Source organism: Anguilla anguilla, chromosome 13 (assembly GCF_013347855.1).
Source record: "Anguilla anguilla isolate fAngAng1 chromosome 13, fAngAng1.pri, whole genome shotgun sequence".
NCBI classification, from domain to species: Eukaryota; Metazoa; Chordata; class Actinopteri; order Anguilliformes; family Anguillidae; genus Anguilla; species Anguilla anguilla.
Window position 1 is genome coordinate 40,225,306 of NC_049213.1, and position 25,598 is coordinate 40,250,903.

Here is a 25,598-nt window from a genome sequence, read left to right on the forward strand (position 1 = left end):
TTCCCCTTCGTGCTTCGTACATAGATGGGGTGTTTCTCTATATCAGTATCTGTTCTGGTCTAGTCTCGTGTTCTTGGAAGTGCGGTCTCCAAAGAAAACTTCACAAGAACTCAAGTCCCAACATCACATTCTGGACATTGAGAAACGCCCACTATTACGGTATCATTCTACAGGGAGGGCGAATATAATTGACAGGCAGTAGTCTTATCCAATGAGCTTGGACACGTGCTCAGTCCAGGATTCGTGTTATTGTAGTCTTGCTAACAGCGTGGCTCCAAATATTTAAAACAGTAGTTTTTAATTTCTTAGTTGCTAAGTAGGCCTAGCTAATATTGTTAATTCAGCCTACATTCTATGCGGACTTTCTGACTGCCTTACCGCGTTCACTGTACTCTCGATATTGCCACTCGCTATTCAGGAGCTAGACGGTGTAATGATGGAGGGAATTTTCTGATGCAAGCGGCTGAAACTTCATCTTTGCCCTGCAAGAATCGGGGCACACGCCGGATGAAACGAAACACGTAGCTGCAGGGCAACTTGCCAGTAAAACACACCGGCTACAGAGTTTTTACGGAAAACATGTTGTGCGTAACTGGCTAATATCAATTTAGGCCTACTCCTGAGGCGAACCGAAGCAAAATATCTGCCGTTGTCCCACCGCTGAAAAGCGTAATTAAGGCGTGTCCCGTCCGCCCAGCTTCCACGGCAGCATAAACAGCGTTGAACAAGGAAGTAGGATATTTTTCTGCCTACGGCCAGTTGCTCGTTGCATTAGAGCGCATTGGCGATAGACAGCTCAACACTATCAATAGGAATGGCCCCTAGAGACATAGACTATCAGACGCGCCTTATAGTTAGTTGTTTTTTTGAAGAAGATGGATCGATAGAGGACCGAGGATTGATTGAGCCGGACGGTGTAGGAGACGGTAGGTGTTCTGCTATTTCGGACCGGCGGGTTGCATCTCGTTTTATCTTTATAATAATGATTAACGAAGCACAAGTGCTCTGTCACTGACGATCAGCTGTTTTCCGCGCAGGTCGGCGAACACCGGTGCCTTTAACTCCTTTATGCGTTTGCAAAATTGGACCAAATCTCGGCTGCTTCGCCCTGTTCCGTTTAAGCACCATGCAGTCCGCTTTATTCGTATTTGCTAATGGAAGTTATTTCTGAACGCTGTGACTGTGAATTAAAACGTTGTACGCCGCTCTGGATAAGAGCGTCTGCCAAATGCCTGTAATGTAATGTAAAACATATTCGTAAACCGCACGTTAGGTCACTGCCTACGAGACAAACGCATGGATAGTTTTATGTTTTTCTGCACACAAACATAAAAGAAAAAACCCATCTGGTGTTTAGTAGCCTACTCATTAATGTTTCGCTAGAAAATAACTGTTGATTAGGCCTATATATCGGAATTTTTAGCGCATTGAAAGCGAAAATAGAAAATGCCGAATTCAAATGGAGTTCGAGAGGTTGTCAATTGTAAGAAAATAACTAAAAATGAACATTGGCGCCATGGCTTCAATACAATATGCATATCGGGAGAGCACGCGATATATTAATATTGGAACTGTGCTAGGTTCGTCGTATGCGGAGTGTAGCACAGTGGGTAAGGAACTGGGCTTGTAACCGAAAGTTTCAATTCCCGGGTAGGACGCTGCCGTTGTACCCTTGAGCAAGGTACTTAACCGAAATTGCTTCAGTATATATCCAGCTGTATAAATGGATACAATGTAAAAATACTATGTAAAAGTTGTGTAAGTCGCTCTGGATAAGAGCGTCTGCTAAATGCCTGTAATGTAATGTAATGTAATGTATAGCCTGCACTGTATTTACGTAAGCGACCTCGGTTCTTAAAGGTAGGCTACATGATGTACGGAACGATGCTTTCTGCACATCCACTGTTTGTAGATGTCATGACGTCAATGGTTACACTTTATAAGTCTTTATTTTTTAAAAAGCGTGATTATGTATGCATAGGTTATATGTGCAAACTACGTACAGGAATACACAGTCATATGATGATATATCTATTTATATTAAGCAAAGTACATGGTTCTTCAATATTAATTAGCCCGTTAAGAATACGGGGTCTCAGAGCGTCTCGAGACTCAGTGACAAGAAGGTTTCCTTCCTGTTCCTACGGGCATCACGCCATAATGTCCCATACAAATTCTGGCCTAAAGGCGAGCTCCTATCGAACTACATTTAGTCTTACCAATGAAAAATAAATAGTGTGTTTGCAGTCACATAGGTACAGTGACATTTTATTACCCGTGTTGTTTATTTTATGAAAGCTTTATTGCTTATCTTTCTCAGGGGAGGCGTTAATTTTGGAGGTGACTTCATCTGTGTACCTGCGTGACCTCCACAATTTACATTACAGTCGTAAAGTTATCACTGTACGTCTGTGAGTGTCTGTGTATCTGTCTGTCTTATTGGACTAAATATATTTTTTAAAATCCAAGCAACTGCCTTAGAATTGTCATTTGGTGAATACCAAAAAGAAATTGTAAAGTCATTATTTCCACAGGACATTGTAATTGAAAATCATCAAAAATTAAATCTTGTGAATGACAAAAAAAAAGAATTATATATATATATATAATTATATATAAGGGGCGACATAGCTCAGGAGGTAAGACCGATTGTCTGGCAGTTGGAGGGTTGCCGGTTCAAACCCCGCCCTGGGCATGTCGAAGTGTCCTTGAGCAAGACACCTAACCCCTAACCCCCAACTGCTCTGGCAAATGAGAGGCATCAATTGTAAAGCGCTTTGGATAAAAGCGCTATATAAATGCAGTCCATTTACCATTTACCATATATATATATATATATATATATATATATATATATATGTATGTATACATTTCAATCAGTCTGAATTGAAATGGTCCATTGTGTGAGTTTTAAAAAAAGGAAAACTAGACAATAGGAAAAATAATTATGAAGACGTGTACACTGGTATATTATGTTGGCTTGTTATCCTTGTGAGGAGGTGTCAGCTAAAATTATGCAGCTTGAACTTTTGCACCTTTACAGTACGTGTGATCCTATTTTCACATCTTGTCATGTTGCCAGCAGCTAAAATAAATGTGGTTTGATTTTGCCCTTGAAACATCACTCTTGTGCCATTGTTGTATAGTTAAATATGTCCAAATTAAAAAAAACATAATTTTCATTACAAAATGTTGAGTTAATTTTCAGGTGCTGATGTGTGTGTTTGCAGATGATCCGTTTGATCCCGTGCTGATTGCTGATAAGCTTCGAGAGTTGGGGGATGACTACGACGAAAAGGTGATTCAGCCCCTCATAAACAAGGTCCAAAAGGCAGCCAAAGATCAGGTGGGTCCCTCACTGCTCCTGAAACGGCAACAAATATTCTGTGTGTGTGTGACACGTGTGTGTGTGACGTGTGTGTGTGTGACGTGTGTGTGTGTGTATGTGTGATGTGTGTGTGTGTGTGTGACACGTGTGTGATGCGTGTGTGACACGCGTGTGATGCGTGATGTGTGTGACACGTGTGAGATGCGTGTGCGTATGACGCGTGTGTGTGATGTGTGTGTGACACGTGTGAGATGCGTGTGCGTATGACGCGTGTGTGTGTGGCGTGTGTGTGATGTGTGTGTGTGACGTGCGTCTGTGTGTGACACGTGTGTGTGATGTGTGTATGTGTGACGTGTGTGTGTGTGACACGTGTGTGATGCGTGTGTGTGACACGTGTGTGATGCGTGTGCGTATGACGCGTGTGTGATGCGTGATGTGTGTGTGACACGTGTATGTGTGACGTGTGTGTGTGTGATGTGTGACGTGTGTGTGTGTGTGGCGTGTGTGTGTGTGTGTGTGTGACGTGCGTCTGTGTGTGACACGTGTGTGTGATGTGTGTATGTGTGACGTGTGTGTGTGTGTGACACGTGTGTGATGCGTGTGTGTGACACGTGTGTGATGCGTGTGCGTATGATGCGTGTGTGATGCGTGATGTGTGTGTGACACGTGTATGTGTGACGTGTGTGTGTGTGATGTGTGACGTGTGTGCGTGTGTGTGACGTGCGTGTGTGTGACACGTGTATGTGTGACGTGTGTGATGTGTGTATGTGTGACGTGTGTGTGTGTTGTGTGTGTGATGTGTGTATGTGTGACGTGCGTGTGTGTGTGACGTGTGTGTGTGTGTGCATGTGGGTGTGTGTGTGTGCGAGACGCGTGTATGTGTGACGTGTGTGTGTGTGACACGTGTATGTGTGAGACGTGCGTGTGTGTGTGATGTGTGTATGTGTGACGTGTGTGTGTGACGTGTATGTGTGACGTGTGTGTGTGTGTGATGTGTGCATGTGTGACGTGTGTGTGTGTGACGTGCGTGTGTGTGACGTGCGTGTGTGTGTGATGTGTGTATGTGTGACGTGTGTGTGTGACGTGCGTGTGTGTGTGATGTGTGTATGTGTGACGTGTGTGTGTGACGTGCGTGTGTGACTGACCCCAGATGGCGACGGCCTTCGGGGACTGCGTGGACAGCCTGTGTAAGAGCTGGATGGCGGACGGGCCGGAGGTGACCCAGGAGAAGCAGCTGCTCAAGGCCTCCGTCATGCTGGGGCTGTACGTGAAGAAAAAGTGCCCGGACCTCAGAGGAGCCGTGCAGGACGCCATGGCCAACTTCCTGACCACCCGCCTGGGCAGCTGGGTCTCACAGCAGGGCGGCTGGGTGAGCTCCGAAAAATCCTGTGCTGAAAGCGCATTGGTCAGGAAGGGGGGGGGGGGGGGCGGTGAAACATCTCACACGTAGAGTAGCCACTTGATTGGCCAGTAGTAGAGTAGCCACTTGATTGGCCAGTAGTAGAGTAGCCACTTGATTGGCCAGTAGTAGAAGCCACTTGATTGGCCGGTAGTAGAGTAGCCACTTGATTGGCCGGTAGTAGAGTAGCCACTTGATTGGCCAGTAGTAGAGTAGCCACTTGATTGGCCAGGATTCCATCAGAAAAATTTCTTCACTTTAACTTGTTAGTAAATGTGTTTTCTTTTGAGCACTTGCCAAAATGAGCTCCCTGCATATGTGCGTATAGGAAAGCCTGAGTCTCGGTGCGTTTATATTTATATTGTGGTCAGCCTCTAATGCACATCTCAGTGGAACATCTTCTGAAGCTCCTTGAGCTGAATGGAATTTAAAGCTGAACCAGTTGAAACACTGCAGCTCTCTTCGCTTATAGCTGCTGGGTGGTTCGTCTCCCCTTCCTGCATGCGTGTCAGATGAAGTCGGGTTTTATTTGAAATGCGCGTTCGGCTGAAATTGATGGCAGTTGGCTGAATATACAGTAATGTCATTACTTGTTGAGCAGAGAACCAGCAGGGGAATGGAAGGAATAATTCTATGTGCTTAACCCTGAAAAGGACAGAAATGCAGCATTTATAAAATACTTTGGGGGGGGGGGGGTGGGGGGAAACCTCATCCTTTGTTTTGATGTCGCATGATGCCGTGGTTTGCAAATAAAAGGGAAGACAAATACACTGAGGAAGAAGAAAAAAAACCCAGAGGAAGGTGGACTGCCTCCTGCAGAGCATGTGTTGGCATCACGAGGCTTTGCATAAACAAGCATTTCCAGGAAAGCCTTTCAGGTTGACAGTAAATGTCCAATGCTGGGTTACTCGGCAACACCTAGGAAACAATCGCCGCAACATGCTCAAAAAGTACATCCCATAATTCGACACCCTGAGAGAGACAGTGAGGGTTTCCTTATGAGGAAATGCAAAGCTGCATACTTGAAGGCTATAAGTCAGCTGGTTTCTGGTCATAAAGGCCTCAGGTAGACTGTCAGTCTACTACAGTCATACCCTTTGTGATATAACCTTATATAACCTTATTTATAACCTTAATTTAAGAGTAAATTTAAAGTAAAGTCACACATTGTGCAATATGTTTAACATATTTAAAAACGCATCACCTATGTACATTTCTGTAAATACAACTTGTATATTGTACAACTTATATGTTGTTGAAATGGCGTAAATTCTAGCAGGACTCTAATAGTTTGTTTTGGTTATGAGACGTCTATCACTTTCGTTCCCCTTTAAATGACACCCGTTTCTCACACGTCTGTCATCGTGGTAAAGTTTGTTCCTCTTCTTCTTGACTTCTGTAAATATTTAGCATGAATCAGACCTGCGGGGAGAAAAGTAGTTATTGCAGGTGAAAGGTAATTATGGTCAAACTGCTGGATCAGTTTCAGTAAATAAGATCATGGAACCGGTTTGTGGTTTCTGGGTTGCTTTTAATTTCTTCGCTCAGGAAATTGAAAGAAAAAAAATCTTCCTTCCTTCCAAAGTGTTTCAATATGTATGTCGCTGAATCCGTGAGCAGTATTTGCAACAGTGTTTTTGCTTGTTTTCAGGATGAAGTCGCCTCTCAGTAAGAGTTCATCACCTCAGCGGATTTTGGGGAAGTTCTTCAAACACGTCTGGTGTCTGAAATCTCAGGAATAACATTTTTCCCAGCCAAAAAATCTCAATTGTCATTTTTCGCTGTAACTCAAAAGGAGATGGGAACTGAACCTGTTTACAAAGACTAGCTTTTTTTTTTAAATCCATTGCTGTGATTGAGACTGTGAATTTGATTTTGTGTGCTTCCACACACAGCCCTCTTTGCTGTCCAAAGCCTGGTTCGCTACAGGAGTGGACTGTAAACTGTGTGTGGCTCTTATAAAAGCTCTAATCCAGGGATGTCCAATCTTCCGGAAAGGGCCGGCGTGGCTGCAGGTTTCTGTTTTGGCCCAGCAACACAGAGACCCGATTCCACTTATCCGGGCCTTGACCGAAGACCACGATTTGTTGGTTAAATCAGGTGTCATAGTGGTGGGCTAAAACAAAAAAAAAAATTCCTGCACCCACACTGCCGCTTTTCGGGGTAAGACTGGACACCCCTGCTCCGGTGCTGAAGGAAAAGGGATGCGTCCTTTCTGGGGCGTCCACTCAACTCCTGGTGCCCCAGAAAGAACACTGGTTCGGTTTCTAGGGGGCTACTATCTAATTTTGATGTGAAACTGTAGTACATTGTCAGGGCATTACATACTGGTGATATGTAATATTGTTCAGTGTCCCAAATTCACCAAACCAGCACTTAGAGAATGAAGAGTTTTGTAGTTGAATACAACTGGTCTAATTACATGTTTAACTGCTCTAATGGCTAATTGTGTAAATTCATCCGCAACATTAGACCTCATGAAATCAATCCAATCTGCTGTCAGTAACATCACGCTTTTAGTTTAGTGACTGGGAAGTTTAGACTTTTCATTTTTTTTAAATTAATAAGTTAGATTCATGAATTGTACTTTGTGAAATAGCACGGTGGAAGTGGTCTCATTTGTATTGGCCAGTCTTGTTCATATAGAGGCTTGTTTTACAGACACTTCTCGTTTGGGAAGTTTGCAATGCTTCATTTTACTGCCATGTCATAGGAAAGAACTTCAGTTAGCCAGACGAAGGCTGTGCAAATTACATTCCACAGTAGGCCTTCTTAGAGAAGCATTTGGGTCTTAGTCTGTGTCACCTTATCGTTCTCCTTGGAGTTTGACCAAGCTATTTTAGCATGTTAATGGTTTGTATTTGTCTTTCTCTGTGTATCAATTGTTATTTGAAATCTTGTTTTAATAAAACTAGAGCAGAGGTGCACACTGTGTTGTGTTGTAAATGAGACCTGTATCAACATCATATTTAATTTAGAAATGCACATCTATGGTGTTTTCAGTCATTTTACATTTTGATAGACCTCAAGCTATCTGTTAATCCTTTTAAGACCCAGCATCATTTTTGTCCTCTGTAGGGGACTCACCTGACTGGTCGTATTCTCTATAATCAGAGTCGACTGTGCTGAAACCTACACTATATGGTACATTCAATAAGAATAAAATAAGTTATATTTTTGAAAATGTTTTCATTGCAACATCTTTTTTCCATCCAAGACACTTTTTGTTATAAAATGCTTGGAAAGAAGAGTTCTGTGTAACGCCCAGTATCCCGATTAAAAATCTTGTTTTTCCCGAGACCAGTAGTGTCTAAATAAGAGAAGTCACCTTCAAAATAAACTGGTATAGCTCAAATATAGTGAAATATTAGTGAACATGAGTTGTTTAGTTTACTAAACTGGGCGCCTGAGAGCAACGTCAACTAATGACACTTAATTTGCAATAAAACGTGAGCGAACGTTCAATTAACCTTGTGAACCACACTACACGTCATTTACAACCATTCATCCACCGCTGTCATGACACCGAAATCGCACCAACTAGGCCTACCTATTATTCCGTTTCTTTCGTACCTGGCACTACGCTCTGCAAGATCAACAGGCCGCTGGAAGTACTTCCGGATTCACTCTACATGTTGAGGTAAGGAAAGCCATAGCTTGGCTATACGTACTGTAGCTTTACTAGCTTAGCTCTACTAAATTAGCAAGTTAGACTGCAACGAAAGGTAAAGACCTTCTGTGGTGAAAGTAACTAGCTACATAAATTCGTGTTCATTAGTTACAGGCCACTGCAGTTGTTTATTATCTAGCTGCGAGAGTGCAAACAAACCTCATGGCCTTGTGGGTTTCTTAGTTGAGTCACGGCATTAACCAAGAACTAAAAAAAACGAACGAAAGCGTTGATGGAGAGTGTTATTACGAGTTAAATGTGTGTCCATACCTTAGACACTGATTTTCAAATGGGCCTATCTCACAACTACAATTCTCCCGTCGGTAGTACTTCTGGTGTGACTAATTTGAGAGTGACTAATTTAATTCTTGCATGGAATGAATGCACTTGAAATTTCACTAGCTCAGTCGGTGTCTGTCTTATCAGAGGCTATTCATAATCGTTTTCCTTATTGAATCACCAGCGACTCGTATTGTCTTTTGAAATTGTTTAACACAGTAGGCTACATTCGGACATGTTTTGTGGTTGCATTATCTAAGATGACTCCAGTAATGGTCTTCAGTCAGGCTAACATTGCTTTGAACTGGGTGTTGAATTGGTCTGGATCTTGATTTGCACTTTAGTTATCCATCTCGTCTCGGTGTTGACTTGCACTGTAACTGGTCTCTTTCTGTGGCATTGAATTCAACAGCGGTCTGAGCCTGGCCAGAGCCATAGACATAGCCATCTATGGCTCTGGGCCTGGCTATGTCAAGCAGATCCTTTTTTCATTGTAACCACTAGAGGGCGATATAACACCATCTGCTAGACTTCCTGTTAGTCTGTATTAGACTCAATTGCCACCTGGCACAACCCTTCAGAAAAATAGGCCTGCGTGTATTATGTTTTTGTTATGGAAAAACATAATACACGCAGGGTTGGGGGTTATGGCAACCTTTGAACTGTGTTCCCTTCTCTACCTGTTACTTTCACTTTCTACCTGTTTAAACCAAGCAAAGAATATAGAAGGAGGGTGAGCTGTCTTCTGCTTTTGAAAATGTGAATAACTGTCATAAGGGTAGTTTTCAGTTTTATTGACTTAGTTTTACCATGTTAGTAATGACTTGCATAGTAAATATTAGATAACATCACAGAGGCGGGATGTGTCACAGTATTTCTCACTAGGCTGAGAGCCCCCACCTACGAGGAGGGGGTTGTGAAGACTCTCGTTGCTTAGCTGAATAAAAGTATAAGTCTTCTGACTGGCACAGTTCCGCAACATGTTCTATTTATGGAGCACAGAAGCAGCACTCGTGTGTGAGAGGTCACCTTTCCCGTGATTTGGGGGGGGGGGGGGGGGCGGGCGGTCTGGGTGGGGGGGTTAGTCTAGGCAAACCAAGGCATACACGTTCTTCTCCTTTTGTCCGTGTTCTCCGTCCTGAGAAAGGGCTTTGGAGAGCGGCCAGGCCGGTGTGGTCTAGGCTAATCTCTGTGCCAGGAGGTGCTGCCCACGGATAGGAGTGAAAACTTGTTCAAACATCAGATTACATCGCCTTGCTCGCCAAGGCGCTTGTTTATAGGTTTGTTTCCTGTAGCAGATGAAAGAGGAAATCGCCATAAATTAAGACTTGTGAACTGAAACTGACGCAGAAGTTGGTTATCAAACAGTGAGATCTGCCCATCTGACTACTTTCTGTGTGAAACTATGAGGCATCTTAAAGTTAACCTATATCATAATGTTTCTGTGGCGGTGTGGCAATGTGATGTGCTTGATATCCTGAGCAGAAAACACATACTCCAACATTTTTGGCATAATACAAGTGTCCTGAATGAGGGGAAATAACTTGTCGCAGTGAAAATATTATTCATTTCATTTGTATTGAATTGTCCCTGTGGTGGAGGTTTCAGCAGAGCAGAATATATGGATCTTGAGACTAAGACCAGAGACTCATGTCTGCTACAGGGGACAGAAATGAATTGCCAATTGTTAAGAGGCTATGATAATGTGTTCCGGCAGTATTGTGAGATTGTCTGTGCTCTTCTTCAGTGCTAAAATAACATATTAGCATTTTTACTGAAACGCTTCTCTCTGTGGACTGTTTCATTAGGCTGGTGAGAGACTTGAGAATTCTTTGCAGTATTTTTTTTTATTTTTTAAACCCAGTAACTGTCACTTTTTTAAAAGACAGAATGATTTGAATCCAGGCTGCCTGACCCTGTAGACAGCGCATTTGCCCGCACGAAAATGAAAATTTAAAAATAAAAAAAGAGTGGAAGGTGGAAGGCGCAGACTTTCTTTTTTGGCGGCGACGTTGGCGTTTCGTTTCCTGGGCGCTGGCGGGTGTCAGGCTGTATAAAAATAGGTGCCAGCCCTGCAGCACGCTTCCCGTTTCCCGCCGAAACAGTTGGGCGGGCGAAGGAAGACGCTACGTTGGCACGGGGCGGGGAGCCTGATGGCAGCCGCGCTGGCGCTGCCCGCTCCGAAACCCGCGGAGGGCGGCGGCTTTTAGTCAGCCGAGCGGGGCCGCACCCCGCCGCGAGGGAAACGTTAAAAAACACGGAAACTACGGCTGCGATTCCCGTCTGTACATCTCTAATGTGTTTTAAAAAATATATATATTATTTTATTTTCCGACATGATAAATGTGGAATGACTTATAAATATATTAGTGTGTGTATTATATAGTATATTTATGTACAGGTATGGCAGGTACAGTCTTGTGATGACTTGGATAATATATATGAATTGTGGGCGTGCACGTGTTTGTATGCGTGCACATGTAATGGGCTACATTAGTCACACACAATATGCATACATTAGGATCTGTTTGAAGCTTTATGCTTCAAAACATGAGTTGCGTATATTAAATTTTCAGGGGTTATTGTCAGAATAAATACAGCATTGAGCCAGAGTGTGGGGTGCGTTGTGACAGAAAGGACAGGGTTACAGCACTACGTTAAACCACCTTTATTAAATAACTCTGATTGGGGAGCTGTCCCTGGGACACGCGTCCTCCGTTTCACCTTCACACAGAAGCGCTGTTCGTCCCCTGAGTCCGGGGGAGGCGCAGGTGACAGGTGGAGGCAGAGAGAACGCGAGTTGCCTGTTCAGAAATGCGCGTACGCGATGCGCTGCGGCGCGTGTGATTCCAGACAGGGCCCAGTTTGAGTCCAGCAGCCGCGGCCATCTTTGTAACCCGTGTTTTTATAGCGGAAGTGGAGAGCGGCGGCTGCATGGGGACCCGAGTGATGATGAGAGGGAGGAAATGAGTGAGTGAGGATCTGCTTCCAGCCTGTTTGGGTCTTTATTGTTTTTGTTTGTCCCTTACACCCCCCCCCCCCCCCCCCCGCTGGCTTCCTCCAGCCGCTGCGCTGCATGACTGCACTTCCTCCTGCAGCAGGAAGTCGCGCGGGGACGCTGCCACCCGGTGCAGATCGATGGAGGAGCTCGTAAAACGCTCGCCATGCTTCCCCGCCTGCTGCGGCTGTATTGATTGGACGGCCAGAAGGGGGGGGGAGGGGGGGAGGAATGGAGTGTGTGAACTCGAACGTCTCCATCTGACTAAACAGCTGGATGAATCCCCCCCACCCCCACACACTCCCCCACACACTCTCCGCCGCGCCCCCTCCCCCCTCCCCCCTCCCCCCTCCCCCCTCCCCCCAACACTTCATCCTGTATCCTCTGCGTCCTTCAGTGCAAACGAGCCCATTCCTGTATAGCCCTGTCACTCACATCGCGGCCCTCGAGGTCCGAGAGCCCCTGGTTTTCCACCCTCCCTTTACCTGGGAGTCAGGTGTGAACACAGTCTGGCTGATCAGTGGCACTAAATGTTCAGTTAATTACCTGGGGGAATAGAAAACCAGGGCCGGATTTGGATTGGAGGGCCAGAGTTGAGTATCCATGCTTGTTAGGTATCCAGCCCTTGAACCATGTGCACCATATAATTTAGTGGGGGGGGGGGGGGGGTCGGGTCGGTAGATACGTAAGATAAGCAGTGAATCCACACTCCCAGTTCTTCATCGGCTTTTTCCCAGCAGCCCTCACCCTGAAGCTGAAAATTAAGGCCTTGGACTTCACATTAAGAGTTCACAGGAAATAGAGGAAACAGAATTCGCCTTGTCACTACAAACGGACTGCACTACTTGACTAGCGAGGCGTCACAAAATGACGTATTGCTACATTGCTAAACATTTAGCCTACATTTTTAAGCCCTAATTTTGTCAAAGCTTACATGTAATACTTTTATTTTTGTATAAGTGAGGTAGACCACACACACATACACTCTCTCACACACATACACTCTCTCACACACACACACACACACACACACACAGTTTCTCTTTAAATATGTCCTTCCCATGTACACGCATGACATCATGAATTCATAGCCAATGAAATGAGAGTAGCGAGAGCCGCAATAACCACAATGTCACGGTCTACATTCGAAGCGGCTCCGTTTTATCATGGAAACGTATCATTGGGGGGACAGAAGAAGGGAAGGGGGGACCCTGGCATCCGCTCCCCCCCCCCCCCCCCCCCCCCCCAGGTCCGTCCTCCAGCCTCAGATGTCGTCGTCGTGCTGCTGCTGGTGCCGGCGGATGAGGCTGTCCAGCCGCTCGCTGGGGCGGGGCCTGATGTGGGGCGTGTCCCGGCAGCACACGTACTGCTTCCAGATGCGCAGGAAGGCCGTGCGGAACTTCTTGATGCGGAAGGCGTAGACCACGGGGTTGACGGCGGAGTTGCCGTGCGTGAGCAGGATGGCCACGTAGAGGAGGATCATGGGATTGCGGCAGTCGGGGCAGAAGAGCGTGATGCAGTTGAGGATGTGTAGAGGCAGCCAGCTGAGGGCGAAGAGGAAGAGCACCAGCGCCAGCGACTTGGCCAGCTTCAGCTCCTTGCCGTAGTAGCGTCTGGGGTCCGCGTGGCTGGCCGACACCTTCTTGTTGAGCTGCCGGTGGATCATGTAGAAGATCTCGGCGTAGATGAGGACCATGAGGACGAGCGGCGGCAGCACCCAGCCGAAGAAGTTGAAGTAGACCATGTAGTCCATGCTGATGACGTTCTCGAAGCGGCAGGTGATGACCAGGTCGCCGTCCTGTGAGCGGTTCTGCCACGGGCTGTGCAGGTTGTTCCAGCCCAGCATGGGCGTCAGGCCCACCACGAAGGAGACGGCCCAGCACAGGACCACCGCCGCCCCGGCCCGCCGCTGGGTCACCACCCGCTTATAGCTGCAGGGGGGGGGGTGAGAACAGGAGGGGGGGTGAGAAAAAGGAGGAGGTTGTGAGAACAGGAGGGGGGGTGAGAACGGGGGGGTGAGAACAGAAGGGGGGGGGTGAGAAAAGGGAGGAGGTTGTGAGAACAGGAGGGGGGGGGTGAGAACAGGAGGGGGGGTGAGAACGGGGGGGGGAGGAGTGAGAACAGAAGGGGGGGGTGAGAACAGAAGGGTGGGGGGAGTGAGAACAGAAGGGGGGGGGGGTGAGAACAGAAGGGGGGGGGGGTGAGAACAGAAGGGCGGGTGGGGGTGAGAACAGAAAGAGAGGGTCATTTCAGGTGCCCAACCCAAAGGGGACAGGGTCAAGGACTGCACAAGCACGCGCCGCATGCCTGATGAAGACTGGCTAAAGGTCGAGCCGCATCGCGCGAAGGCAGAAGTAATCGCACTCGGAGCTAGCGTGTCGCGTGCCTGGGCGCTAATGCGGCTGACCACAGTTCCCTGGGCCAGCTAACCTTTCTGTGAGAGCGAGACGAGTCGTGCTCTCCATTCGTATCGAGCACTTTTCAGTCGTGGCCTGGACTAAAATAACCTGTTCAGCTGCTTTTTTTGCCAGTCTGTGGATTTTATAAGTCAAGCTGTCAAACTTGAATTGCGAGCAATGGCTGACAAGCCGCACCGTGTCTCTGAAGTTTAACGGCCTAGAAGAGTTTCAATAAAAATGTACAATTCCAAACCGCGTCATTTTACGGCCTTATGAAATATCCTGTACACAAAGAACCTGAGATCAATTAGCTGGAGAGAGGGCCTTGAGGCGTAATAAGCTCAGTTTACTGGGGTCTTGCTCTCACCTCTACGTTTAATTAGCAACACATAAAAAACACGACCTCTCTTTTAGAGGTCGACCATTACGGATTTCTCAAGGCTGATGCTTAACCAGCTGATTGGCCGTCCTGGCTGCTTGTCTCCCAATTTTTTTTTTTTTTTTCTCCCCAGTGAAAAAAAAGATAGATAATACCAGGTGTGAATTGCATGTGAGAAATGTGAATTCACAGCAAATATTGTACTTGAAAATATAGTATTTGTATGACTCCAGGTTGCACAGTGTCATCCTCATTGTCATCCTCAAGTCATCCTCAACGGTATCTGCAATTGGACAAATTAGTCTGTAAATTGGTATATGGCTTCTCTTTCTGACAGAGACTGTTGCACATTTTATGTAATAATACACAGGGCGACCCAAGCAGTTGTTTGCTGTTGTGGGTTAATGAAAAATATTATCTAGCATTAAACAGCTGTAGGCTACACTAAAACCACAATACTTTAAACAAACAAACGTCAGCCAACTTGAGGTTTCAGTTGATTTTTTTTTCAGTAACCCACAACAGCAAGCTAGAAAGCCAACTAGTACTTCGCTTGCTAGGTTTGTATGTGTATCTACCTAGCTAGCTAAAGTTACATACCTAGAGTAATTCACAACTGCTAGGTAGCCTTCTAAACTACTAGCTAGCTTCACTGTTCACAGGCTAGCGACACTATCAAGTTGACTAAATAAACTGCGACTAATGCTCGAAGTGCACAATCATCTGATAGCATTATAACCAGTGAGAGTGATACATCACGATGACATCAGAACTGAAAATAGGGCGTTGCAAACTCTGATGGTATCACAGTCTTCACAGTCGCAACGGCACTGTTTCCATTACCTCAGGTTCCCAACTGCTTCACTTTAGCAGAAGCCCTTATCCAGAGTGACTTACAGTGCAAACGCATGCACAAAGATAAGGGGCTGAAGTGCAGTAATTCCCTAGAGGGGGGACGCATGGGTCCCAGAGAGATGACAAGAGCAGAAAATACAGACTTGATTGACAACTTATGATGTACCTTACTGAATTAAAAAAACTAATGTAATACAAATATGCTAAGCCAAAATGGAAGAAGTTGCACCGAATCAGGTTTTAGGGGCAGGTAAGCTAAGCTAACGGAGGGGGGGGGGGGGGGGGGGGTGGGTAGCTGGGTGGAGGAGAGAAGGGGGAGGGTGACATGGGAGTGAAATAACAAATGAAAACAAAATAAATAAATACCGATACGGCAAATAGCTGAGTAGGCCTGTGCGTTTCACAACGAAAAGCATTTTGTGATTTTTCAGTTGCGCAGAAATAAGCCTCAAAGTCAGATGCAGAATTGACAGCATTTCTTTCAGAAACCAGGCTGGGTGGAACTTGCGCAAGTTGTGCTCTGCACCATATGACCGTCCTCCAACTTCCTGAAATGTTTGACAAGAACCGGCCTCCTACACTCACCCGGTTCAGACTGCTCTGCAGAGCAGTCTAGACTGACTGTAGGAGGCCGATTCTTGCACCCTAGGTGGGGAATTTGACAGTGGGGAAAAGCCCAAACGCAGAAGGCCAGTGAGCTCTGACTATGCTCCTCTGGCTGCTTCAGCTGACAGTGCTGATGTTCCCCATATGCGCTGGCATCTGTGGTGTAAAGCTGAAACCTGACTGTTCTTGAGAGTGGTTTTGGGCTCGACCGCTTGGCGGTTTTTCTGTGGCACCGCGACGTACAGGTGCCAGTGCTGGTGACGGATGTGCGTGCGGCAAATTAGCTGCATTACAAGCCAATTACAAGCTTTTCAAATGAGCAGTGCACTGACTGAGGGAGACGAAGCAAATTTCTCAATTAGCGACCGTTCACAGCTGTTCCAAAATGGCTGCCGCGGAAGAAGGAAATGTTGCTGAAATTAGGGATTTACTATGTTATTTTTTTGTTGGTCATTAGGGGGTGTTCCAGCTCCAATAGAACCACCCCCTCCCCAAGTGCAAAGCTAGCAGCGGTGCTCCAGAGGCCTGCTGATGAATGGGGGGACGCGCCCCGTCCGTTATATTCAGACACTGCGCTGACCCCGCTGAAGGGCCTCTGACTGCTCGCAGTGTGTCTTACGGCTGAATGATGCGCACCCAGAAAAAAAACAAAAAAAAAAAACAATCAATGTAGGATATTTACTTAATATGAGCATTTCTATTCGATTCGATTCATATGGGAATTCCGGGGCTGATATCGATAAGCAGTCGTTCTCTGGCCCTGTTGGTCAATGTCGATACCTGCCTGTTTTATAATATAGCACAAATGCAAACTGAATCCAAGTTGCTGCTTTCCAGAAGACATGTCAAATGGTACAAGACCGTACCGAGATGTGAAGGTTGAATAACTGATCTGCTGTGCTAAAGACACGAGGCTCACTGTAGCTACAGCTGGGTGTTATCTGCTGACGGCTGCAGGCAGGTTTCTGGTAGCGTAGCACAGAAGGCGCTAGCCCGGGAGGCAGACCACTTCCTGTTCAGTACCGCCGGCTGTATGTCTTTGCCATAATCTCATCATCTTCGTAGTGCAGCCCAAATTTTCTCTCAAATTTTACTTTCAAATGTCAACCTGTACGGCTGAGCGCGCTGGTCCAGTCACAGCGTCGAGGAACCATCGATGCTCACGAATCAAGTGGTGCTCCGGTAACTCGGAGGGTCTGGTGGGGCTGTGCACACAACACAGCCTGTGCTACTGTACACAGAAAATCCCCTGTGTTAAGTACATGCTAAATCCACTCTTAAGTGCTTATGTGAGCCCAGTAGGGAAAATATGTACTGTGTTAGAGCTAAATTCCAGTGATTTGTCATTTTTATAAACAGAACAAAATCATAAGTTACTGTTGACTAACTGCCTGCATGTCTTAGGGGACTGAGGCTATAACTGAAACGGAGCTACTTTGAAGTAAAGGTTTCTACCTTTTATCAGATTACATCAACACTTATAGTTCTGTGGTGAGAAATCTAAAAAATTAAAAAAATTTAAGTTTCCCCGCTTTGGAAATGCAGCTTGAAGCAGACTGCTATCATCATAGAGCTTGCATACCCTACCTTCTGGACTGGACTGGACTGGGCTGGACTGGGCTGGACTGGACTGGGCTGGACTGGGCTGGACTGCTGTAAAGCCCCCCTGACTAACCTCCCCTATAGATTTCCCAGCAGACTGCAGCATGCAGACTGTTCAGAATTGACCCCTTCAAGTCACCGCTTATCCCCCCACATTCTTCAGAACGTGGACTGGCTCCATAGAAACATACTGTGGATCAGCCAGGCTGCTCTGTGGATCAGCCAAGCCGCTCTGTGCATTAGCCATGCTGCTCTGTGGATCAGCCAGTCTGCGGATCAGCCAGTCCGCTCTGTGGATCAGCTATGCCGCTCTGTGGATCAGGCAGGCTGCTCTGTGGATGAGCCAGGTTGCTCTGTGGATGAGCCAGGCTGTTCTGTGGATGAGCCAGGCTGTTCTGTGGATGAGCCATGCTGCTCTGTGGATCAGCCATGCTGCTCTGTGGATCAGCCATGCTACTCTGTGGATCAGCTAGGCTGCACTGTGGATCAGCCAGGCTGCTCTGTGGATGAGCCATGCTGCTCTGTGGATGAGCCAGGCTGCTCCGTGGATCAGCCAGTCTCCACTGTGGATCAGCCAGTCTGCACTGTGGATCAGCCAGGCTGCTCTGTGGATGAGCCAGGCTGCTCTGTGGATGAGCCAGACTGCTCTGTAGATGACCCGGGCTGCTCTGTGGATCAGCCGGGCTGCTCTGTGGATGAGCCATGCTCAACGCCTAGAAAATCCTAAAAGTCCTCCATCTATCCTTCAGCTTCTTTCTCACTTCTGTCACTCCACTGCTGCGGTCATTGGACTTAACCAGCGCTGCTTCATATGCTCCGTCACCCAGATGGGGACGCTAACACTGTTAGCATTTCATTTGTAGAGACCCACCCCTTAAAATAGCTTTTAATTCATGATGCAGCATGTATTATTGGTCTCTTTAACTAAAGTTGTCCTTATTATTGTTATGTCTTTTATCTATTGTATCTGTTTTTGAGCTTCAGGTTTTATAACGATTTATGACCATGTGAAGAACTTTGAGTCTGAGAACTGCTTGACAAATTAAAAAATGCATGTTTATTATAAATATTATCATCCAGCTTCTGCTATGGACTGACCTTTGCAAACGTGACAAATTATTTAAACAGCGTCTCAAGTGCTATCTGTGTTTATTCTAGAAAGGGCATTTAGACATTCTTTCTTGCTTTCCCAGAATTAGTCTAATGCTTTGTTTAATATGATAATTTGTTGGTCAGCACCACACTAGCATTCCATCTCAGGGCTTATCAGTGTCAAAGGGCACCAAAGACAGCCCAGAAGTGCCTGTACTACTCTACACTCTCAGAAGAGAGGGTTTCAAAAGGGTCTGTGTCTCCATAGAGGAACCCTGTTCAGTGCAAGGGTTCTCCTGTGTCTCCATAGAGGAACCCCATCCAGTGCAAGGGTTCTCCTGTGTCTCCATAGAGGAACCCCGTCCAGTGCAAGGGTTCCCCTGTGTCACCATAGAGGAACCCCGTCCAGTACAAGGGTTCTCCTGTGTCTCCATAGAGGAACCCCGTCTACTTCAAGGGTTCTTTGTCGGGCAAAATTGTTCACTCTGGGAGCTTTCACACCTACCAAAGAGGGTTCCATAAGAAACTAAAATGGGTTTCCCTTTGAGGACGAGACAAAGAACCCTTTCTTCTGTGAGTGTAGCTGCCCTTTGAGGCATAAAAATTGATATTCACAGAAAGTACGCTGAAGAAAAGCCAACCGTTTTCATTCAGTACAGTCATTTGTTCTCAGGTAGTTTAGTGCATCTCATGTAAGATGCAAACTATGTGACTGGAAATAATCTTGAATAAAATATAATTTAAGGAACAGAGTTTGACGGCATAATTGCCTCCTGTCAGTAAGGTGATGGCCAGGGACAACAGTGAGTTCATTACATGCCATATTTTTAGACAAATGCATTCTCACACAAAAACGAGGAAAAATGTAAATATTATGTGTTTGCATAAGGTTCAGCCAGCATGCTCATAGTTGTCAAGAATGAGACGCTGCCTTTGAAATCTTTGTGTCATGTGACTTGGCCTGAATGGAAATGGGACCATGGTCATTAGCTGTGTGTTCACCTGGAAACAGATTATATACAGTACAGGTACTGAATGAAAGAAGGAAACTGCAATCTAATGTCAGTTAATAAAGGGTTGAGTTATTATGGGTGGCAGGTACAACCTGTTTGCACTGTGCTGAGCCAACATTCCCTAAAACACCACTCTAATGACTCCTGCTGCTCATTCACTAAAACACCACTCTAATGACTCCTGCATGCACTAAAACACCACTCTAATGACTCCTGCATGCACTAAAACACCACACTAATGACTCCTGCTGCTCATGCACTAAAACACCACTCTAATGACTCCTGCATGCACTAAAACACCACTCTAATGACTCCTGCATGCACTAAAACACCACTCTAATGACTCCTGCATGCACTAAAACACCACTCTAATGACTCCTGCTGCTCATTCACTAAAACACCACTCTAATGACTCCTGCATGCACTAAAACACCACTCTAATGACTCCCGCTGCTCATGCACTAAAACACCACTCTAATGACTCCTGCTGCTCATTCACTAAAACACCACTCTAATGACTCCTGCATGCACTAAAACACCACTCTAATGACTCCTGCATGCACTAAAACACCACTCTAATGACTCCTGCATGCACTAAAACACCACTCTAATGACTCCCGCTGCTCATGCACTAAAACACCACTCTAATGACTCCTGCTGCTCATTCACTAAAACACCACTCTAATGACTCCTGTATGCACTAAAACACCACTCTAATGACTCCCGCTGCTCATGCACTAAAACACCACTCTAATGATTCCTGCATGCACTAAAACACCACACTAATAACTCCTGCTCATGCACTAAAACACCACTCTAATGACTCCTGCATGCACTAAAACACCACTCTAATGACTCCTGCATGCACTAAAACACCACTCTAATGACTCCTGCTGCTCATGCACTAAAACACCACTCTAATGACTCCTGCATGCACTAAAACACCACACTAATAACTCCTGCTCATGTACTAAAACACCACTCTAATGACTCCTGCTCATGCACTAAAACACCACTCTAATGACTCCTGCTGCTCATTCACTAAAACACCACTCTAATGACTCCTGCTGCTCATTCACTAAAACACCACTCTAATGACTCCTGCTGCTCATTCACTAAAACACCACTCTAATGACTCCTGCATGCACTAAAACACCACAAAAATAACTCCTGCTCATGCACTAAAACACCTCTCTAATGACTCCTGCTCATGCACTAAAACACCACTCTAATGACTCCTGCTCATGCACTAAAACACCACTCTAATGACTCCTGCATGTACTAAAACACCACACTAATAACTCCTGCTCATGCACTAAAACACCACTCTAATGACTCCTGCTGCTCATGCACTAAAACACCACTCTAATGACTCCTGCATGCACTAAAACACCACTCTATGACTCCTGCTGCTCATTCACTAAAACACCACTCGAATGACTCCTGCATGCACTAAAACACCACTCTAATGACTCCTGCATGCACTAAAACACCACTCGAATGACTCCTGCATGCACTAAAACACCACTCTAATGACTCCTGCATGCACTAAAACACCACTATGACTCTAGTGATGATGATTCATGATCTCTCACTACTTACAAAAAATGTAATCAGCCTTTCTCTCTAAAGGTGTGACTGCACCAAAGCATTATGGGACCTAGAGAACTAGTCACTGGTCAAATTGATAGATTTCCATTTTGGGTGAATCAAGAAATGATTGGTCTAAAAGTGGTGGAAAAACATGGAAGGGAAATTGTACAAATATGTATAAATGTGGAGGGAAGAATCTACTTGAAAATAATTTTGTTTACATGTAGTAGCCAAGGTCAGAATTCAGTGGCCCGGGCGTTAAATCACCAGACATTCCCAGCTCTGTCCAACAAAAAGAGGAGGGGTAATATCCTTGTGTCCTGGTGTTCCTTCCTCCTGTAAACCATTCATCGATTATGAATGTTTCACTCTACACCTTTAAGTAAGTGGTATGGTTCCCAGAAAATTAAATTAACTTTCAGTGCCAAGTCTGAGGACTTTGAGTCACATTAATACAACCATTATTTTCTCTTTTTTTTCCTCATCTTTCAGAAACCTGTGGCTCACTCCTTCGGCGAGGGACGCGTATGGAGTTAACAGCACGGAACGCAGCTGTGATGTAAAATTTGCATCTCTATAAGATGCCTCTCCAACGGTAACGAGCACAGGGGAGAGATCGTGAGTGTGCACGTTGCTTTTCGCGGCTTCCCGGTGTGTATACTCTCTTAAATAATACTTGCACTCGGGGCCGGCCCTAGGATTTTGGTGGGCCGAAGCAAATATGTCCAAGTGGGGGGGTGGGGGGTGGGGGGTGGTGCTTTTGGATTAGGTCGGGGGGGGGGGGGGGGGGGGCTGTTGGATTTTGTCAGGCAGGGGGTGGGGGGATGTTGTGTTTGATTCTGTCGCGCAGGGGGGGGGTTCGAATTGTAAAATCCTTCATACATTACATTGTTATGAAATGCTCTGTGGCCATTCCGTTTTATACAGAAAATTTATACCGCTAGTTCCGCGATAGGGGATGAATAACCCAATTGCGAAAATAACGTTATTTACCTTAGATAAACATTGGATCGTCCTCGTGGCCATGCGGTTGTGGCCCTAAACAACCGCATAGACCGTTTATGCCACGGGCCGGCCCTGCTTGCTCTGAAGGTGCTTGCTTTGAAAGTGGTGCTTTAAGATACTTGTTCTTGAAGGTCACAAGACTCGCGGGAGAACGACGTTTCAACCTCTTGGCTTTGACCACATAAATGAACTATCCTCTTAAACTGAATGGATATTTTCTAATTAATTTGTCCAAAGGGAGAGAACGAGAAGTAAACATTAAAACGCATGTACTTATAAATTCTACTTTATCGATTTTTTAAATGAGAGAACCGTTATATTTCAGCTCTTTGTCAATATGACAAATAGGTTATAGTTCTCTCAATTTTAATTGTTGGGTATCCGTTCTCTCAGTTTTCCTGATGCCTTTGTACAGTGTTGTAGATCCTACGGAATGACCATTTTCAGCACTTGGTAACTTCTGACCTGGTGGTACCAAGTTAATTTTCCGGATGGAGATGTTTTCAATAAACACCCAGGTGTAACGAAAACAAGGGACCACGTGTACTGTAGGCTACGCTGTGTGAACAGTGTGGGTCAGTTACAGTGTGCTTAGCTGGAGTTTAAACCTCGGGTCGAGGACTACAAGATTGCAATACAAGTGGAGAGCAGCTCATCTTTATTTCACAGATTTGGGTAGCTGGTCCTGCAGTAATGCAGTTCCGTGGTTTGCTAAGCACACTGTAGTTGACCCTGTAGGTTTTTTCATGCTATTTTCCAAATATGAATTAATACATCCCGGTGTTGAGTGCGTTCTTTATTAAGCTCGTTGAATGTTACAATACGTATTTGCAGTATCTTGTTAAGAATTACTCACCAGTTTTATTGATTAGTTTTATGACTCACCTTAAAACTGTCAGGAAACCATTCATTATTACTGTATAGAACCCACCAACCCTTCCACATGCATTCATTGTAAGAAGCTGGATAAGACGCTAAATGAAAGCAAAGGCATGCAATCACGGCAGTTCCCGTGTTTGGTGTTGGAATCATTAGCTAGAAACAGTAAATACATTTAGTATAAAAAGACGTCTTTTTACTTTACCTCACGGGGATCTTGACCCTTAGGTACCGATCAATTGCAATAGCCAGGAGAGCTAAGATGGAACTTTGCGTCAGTACCAGGACCGTACAAGCCACGAGTAAACAACTATAAAAGTGAGTCTTCAGTCCAATGCTGATAGTTATGGCCAAGGGAATGACGAGAGCCCCAACTGCAATGTCAGCCAAGGCCAACGAAACGATAAAACAAAAAGTTGTGTCTCTCAACGAGCGATTGATTTTAACAGCCCAGACAACCATCACGTTTCCTATCACAGAGGAGACGGCGATCACCACCTCCATACCGATGTAGAGCGCTTGTGCTGACGACAGACCTCCAGACATCCTTGCGCTTCTGTCTCTGAAACGGTAGAGTGGGTTATATTCCTAAATGTATCCCAACTTGGAGATCTGCAAAAATGAGCATTTCAGTTGTCTTCAGTCAGCAAGTCCACGAATGTCATTTGAAGCGTTTGCGATGGGAAATAATAGTTCTTCGTAAAATCCAGTGAACGGGCATAGTTTGCATACTAATGAAAATTGAAAAATAAATAATAAATAAAAGACTTGGTCGGGGATCCAGTCAAAATATGTCCGTCGACTATGCTATCTTGAAAGGTGTGCAATCATTTTGTACAGATATGTCACCTTTCAGCTTCAGACACGGCACTTCATTCGTAGTCGCTCACGAAGGAGTCGGTTCAGTATCATCAACAACAACCAAAAAAACCCCACACGGTTTTCCGATTTCGAGGTGAGCGCCGTGTCACCTTGAATAGAGAAACAAAAAAAACCTACGCAGAAACCCGGCCGCGCATTTAAAACAAAACGCTTTTTCGTGGCTAAAGCACTTCATTCGGCTTTTTCCGGAATGTTTTCCAGTTGATGAAACGAACACACTGCGGCTATTAGTGTTCGGTTTCCTTTCCCCTTTCCTTCGTCCATTCATTCAGTTTTTATTATGATGTAGCCCGTCTTCTTTTGTATCCCAATCAGGTTGTATTTCGGATTGCCCAGCCCGTCTTTGAATAATTATTCCCGCTTGTATTTCCCTTTGGAATATTTAAGTGTATTACCAGCGTGTCCTTCAAGTTATGTGTTCCCAGGAAAAGAATGAAAATGTTCTGAACGTCCCAGCAAGACGTCGCTGTCGGTACGCTTTGCCGCGCCGCCAGATTTTTTGGGCTATACTGTTGGGTCTGTTCCTTACGCATGCTTTATCGGGAATCACATGGCCGCGTTTTTCTACTGAACTTCTGCCGTTCTACATTGCGCAAGAGTTCGTCTGGACAACCACGTCTGATGAAGGTATGACGTGTGTCGGGGTGATGAATCGAAAGGGGAACATGGTCCCGGCCCAAATTGCAATGCGGGTTGTTGCTTTAAAAAAAGGTACTGCAGCCAAGCGGTCCACGTCGCCTCCCGTATTCCCACAGACGTAGAGTTAATAACGGTGCCTACATGGCGGTAGTGAAAATCCCAATAACGGCTCAATTTTGAGACCGGTACATACTAAGCGTGACTTTTACCGTGAATGACAGCTGACGATGTTAAGAGTCTGACTATAGTCTAGACACATAATAGCGTGGACACGTAACTTTGTGAATGCTTTTCCTAATGTTTGGATGGGCTAAGGAAAGGTTAGACATTGCATTTTATGAGTTGGTAATAATTTCGAGGCTTTGGTAGATGGCTTTGTAGTCATGTTTGGCCTTTCAGAAAACTGTGCACATTTTGCAATTCCCCTATCCCAAAGTGCAGACTTTTAATGGAGTACGCGGCTTAATTTCTCATCCAAGAGAAACAACAGGACACGCCTGCTACGCGGGATGTGGCCGCATTACAGGATATACTAAGATAGGCTAAGCTTATGAACTACAATAATTTTACTTGCTTAGTGTGGCAGTACTACATACGAGGGACACAGATTTGCACTTTGAATTAAGAGCGTGATTTTAATTCCTTTCATCACCGGTGGGTGGAGTGGAGGTTGTGTGAGCTTTAGTAATTGTATACTGTAGGGATTATTTGAAGGGGATAACCAGTAACGTCATGCATTGATTTGCATTTGATTTCCTGAGGAGACAAAGGAATATATTTATTCGGATTTTCTGATATCACTTAATGTTGGCGAATGTACAGTCAATTACCAATTTTAATAATAATAATAATAATGATGATGATGATAATACTACTACTACTACTAATAATAATAATAATAATAATAAATAATCACCATCAAAATAAATTTAAAAAACAAACAAAGTTTAAGTTGCACTTTATTGACCGCATTGGGTAGT

At 45.2% G+C, this 25,598-nt stretch overlaps 2 protein-coding genes across 2 annotated transcripts; one reads left to right on the plus strand and one right to left on the minus strand.

Annotated features, from left to right (window-relative positions):
• Window positions 1-229: 229 nt before the first annotated feature.
• Window positions 230-7,654, plus strand: LOC118211799 (bcl-2-like protein 15). Its single transcript, XM_035389282.1, has 4 exons — window positions 230-926; window positions 3,231-3,346; window positions 4,479-4,697; window positions 6,379-7,654. The coding sequence occupies exons 1-4, from the start codon at window positions 815-817 to the stop codon at window positions 6,397-6,399; spliced, it is 468 nt and encodes a 155-aa protein (XP_035245173.1). The 5' UTR covers window positions 230-814; the 3' UTR covers window positions 6,400-7,654.
• Window positions 7,655-12,025: 4,371 nt separating this feature from the next.
• Window positions 12,026-24,829, minus strand: LOC118211742 (adenosine receptor A1-like). The gene is made up of 2 exons (XM_035389163.1): window positions 23,303-24,829; window positions 12,026-13,605 (listed from the first exon to the last, which is right to left on the minus strand). The coding sequence occupies exons 1-2, from the start codon at window positions 23,641-23,643 to the stop codon at window positions 12,939-12,941; spliced, it is 1,008 nt and encodes a 335-aa protein (XP_035245054.1). The 5' UTR covers window positions 23,644-24,829; the 3' UTR covers window positions 12,026-12,938.
• Between the last annotated feature and the right edge of the window lie 769 nt (window positions 24,830-25,598).

What these genes read in the sequence shown, in the direction of transcription:
- LOC118211799 (XM_035389282.1), top strand. Translation starts at nt 815, where the DNA reads ATGGCCCCTAGAGACATAGACTATCAGACGCGCCTTATAGTTAGTTGT. An exon ending in AAAAGGCAGCCAAAGATCAG is followed by an intron (nt 3,347 to 4,478) that starts GTGGGTCCCTCA and finishes GACTGACCCCAG; the next exon opens with ATGGCGACGGCCTTCGGGGA. An exon ending in TCTCACAGCAGGGCGGCTGG is followed by an intron (nt 4,698 to 6,378) that starts GTGAGCTCCGAA and finishes GCTTGTTTTCAG; the next exon opens with GATGAAGTCGCCTCTCAGTA.
- LOC118211742 (XM_035389163.1), bottom strand. Translation starts at nt 23,643, where the DNA reads ATGTCTGGAGGTCTGTCGTCAGCACAAGCGCTCTACATCGGTATGGAG. An exon ending in AGGGTCAAGATCCCCGTGAG is followed by an intron (nt 13,606 to 23,302) that starts GTAAAGTAAAAA and finishes CCCCCCCTGCAG; the next exon opens with CTATAAGCGGGTGGTGACCC.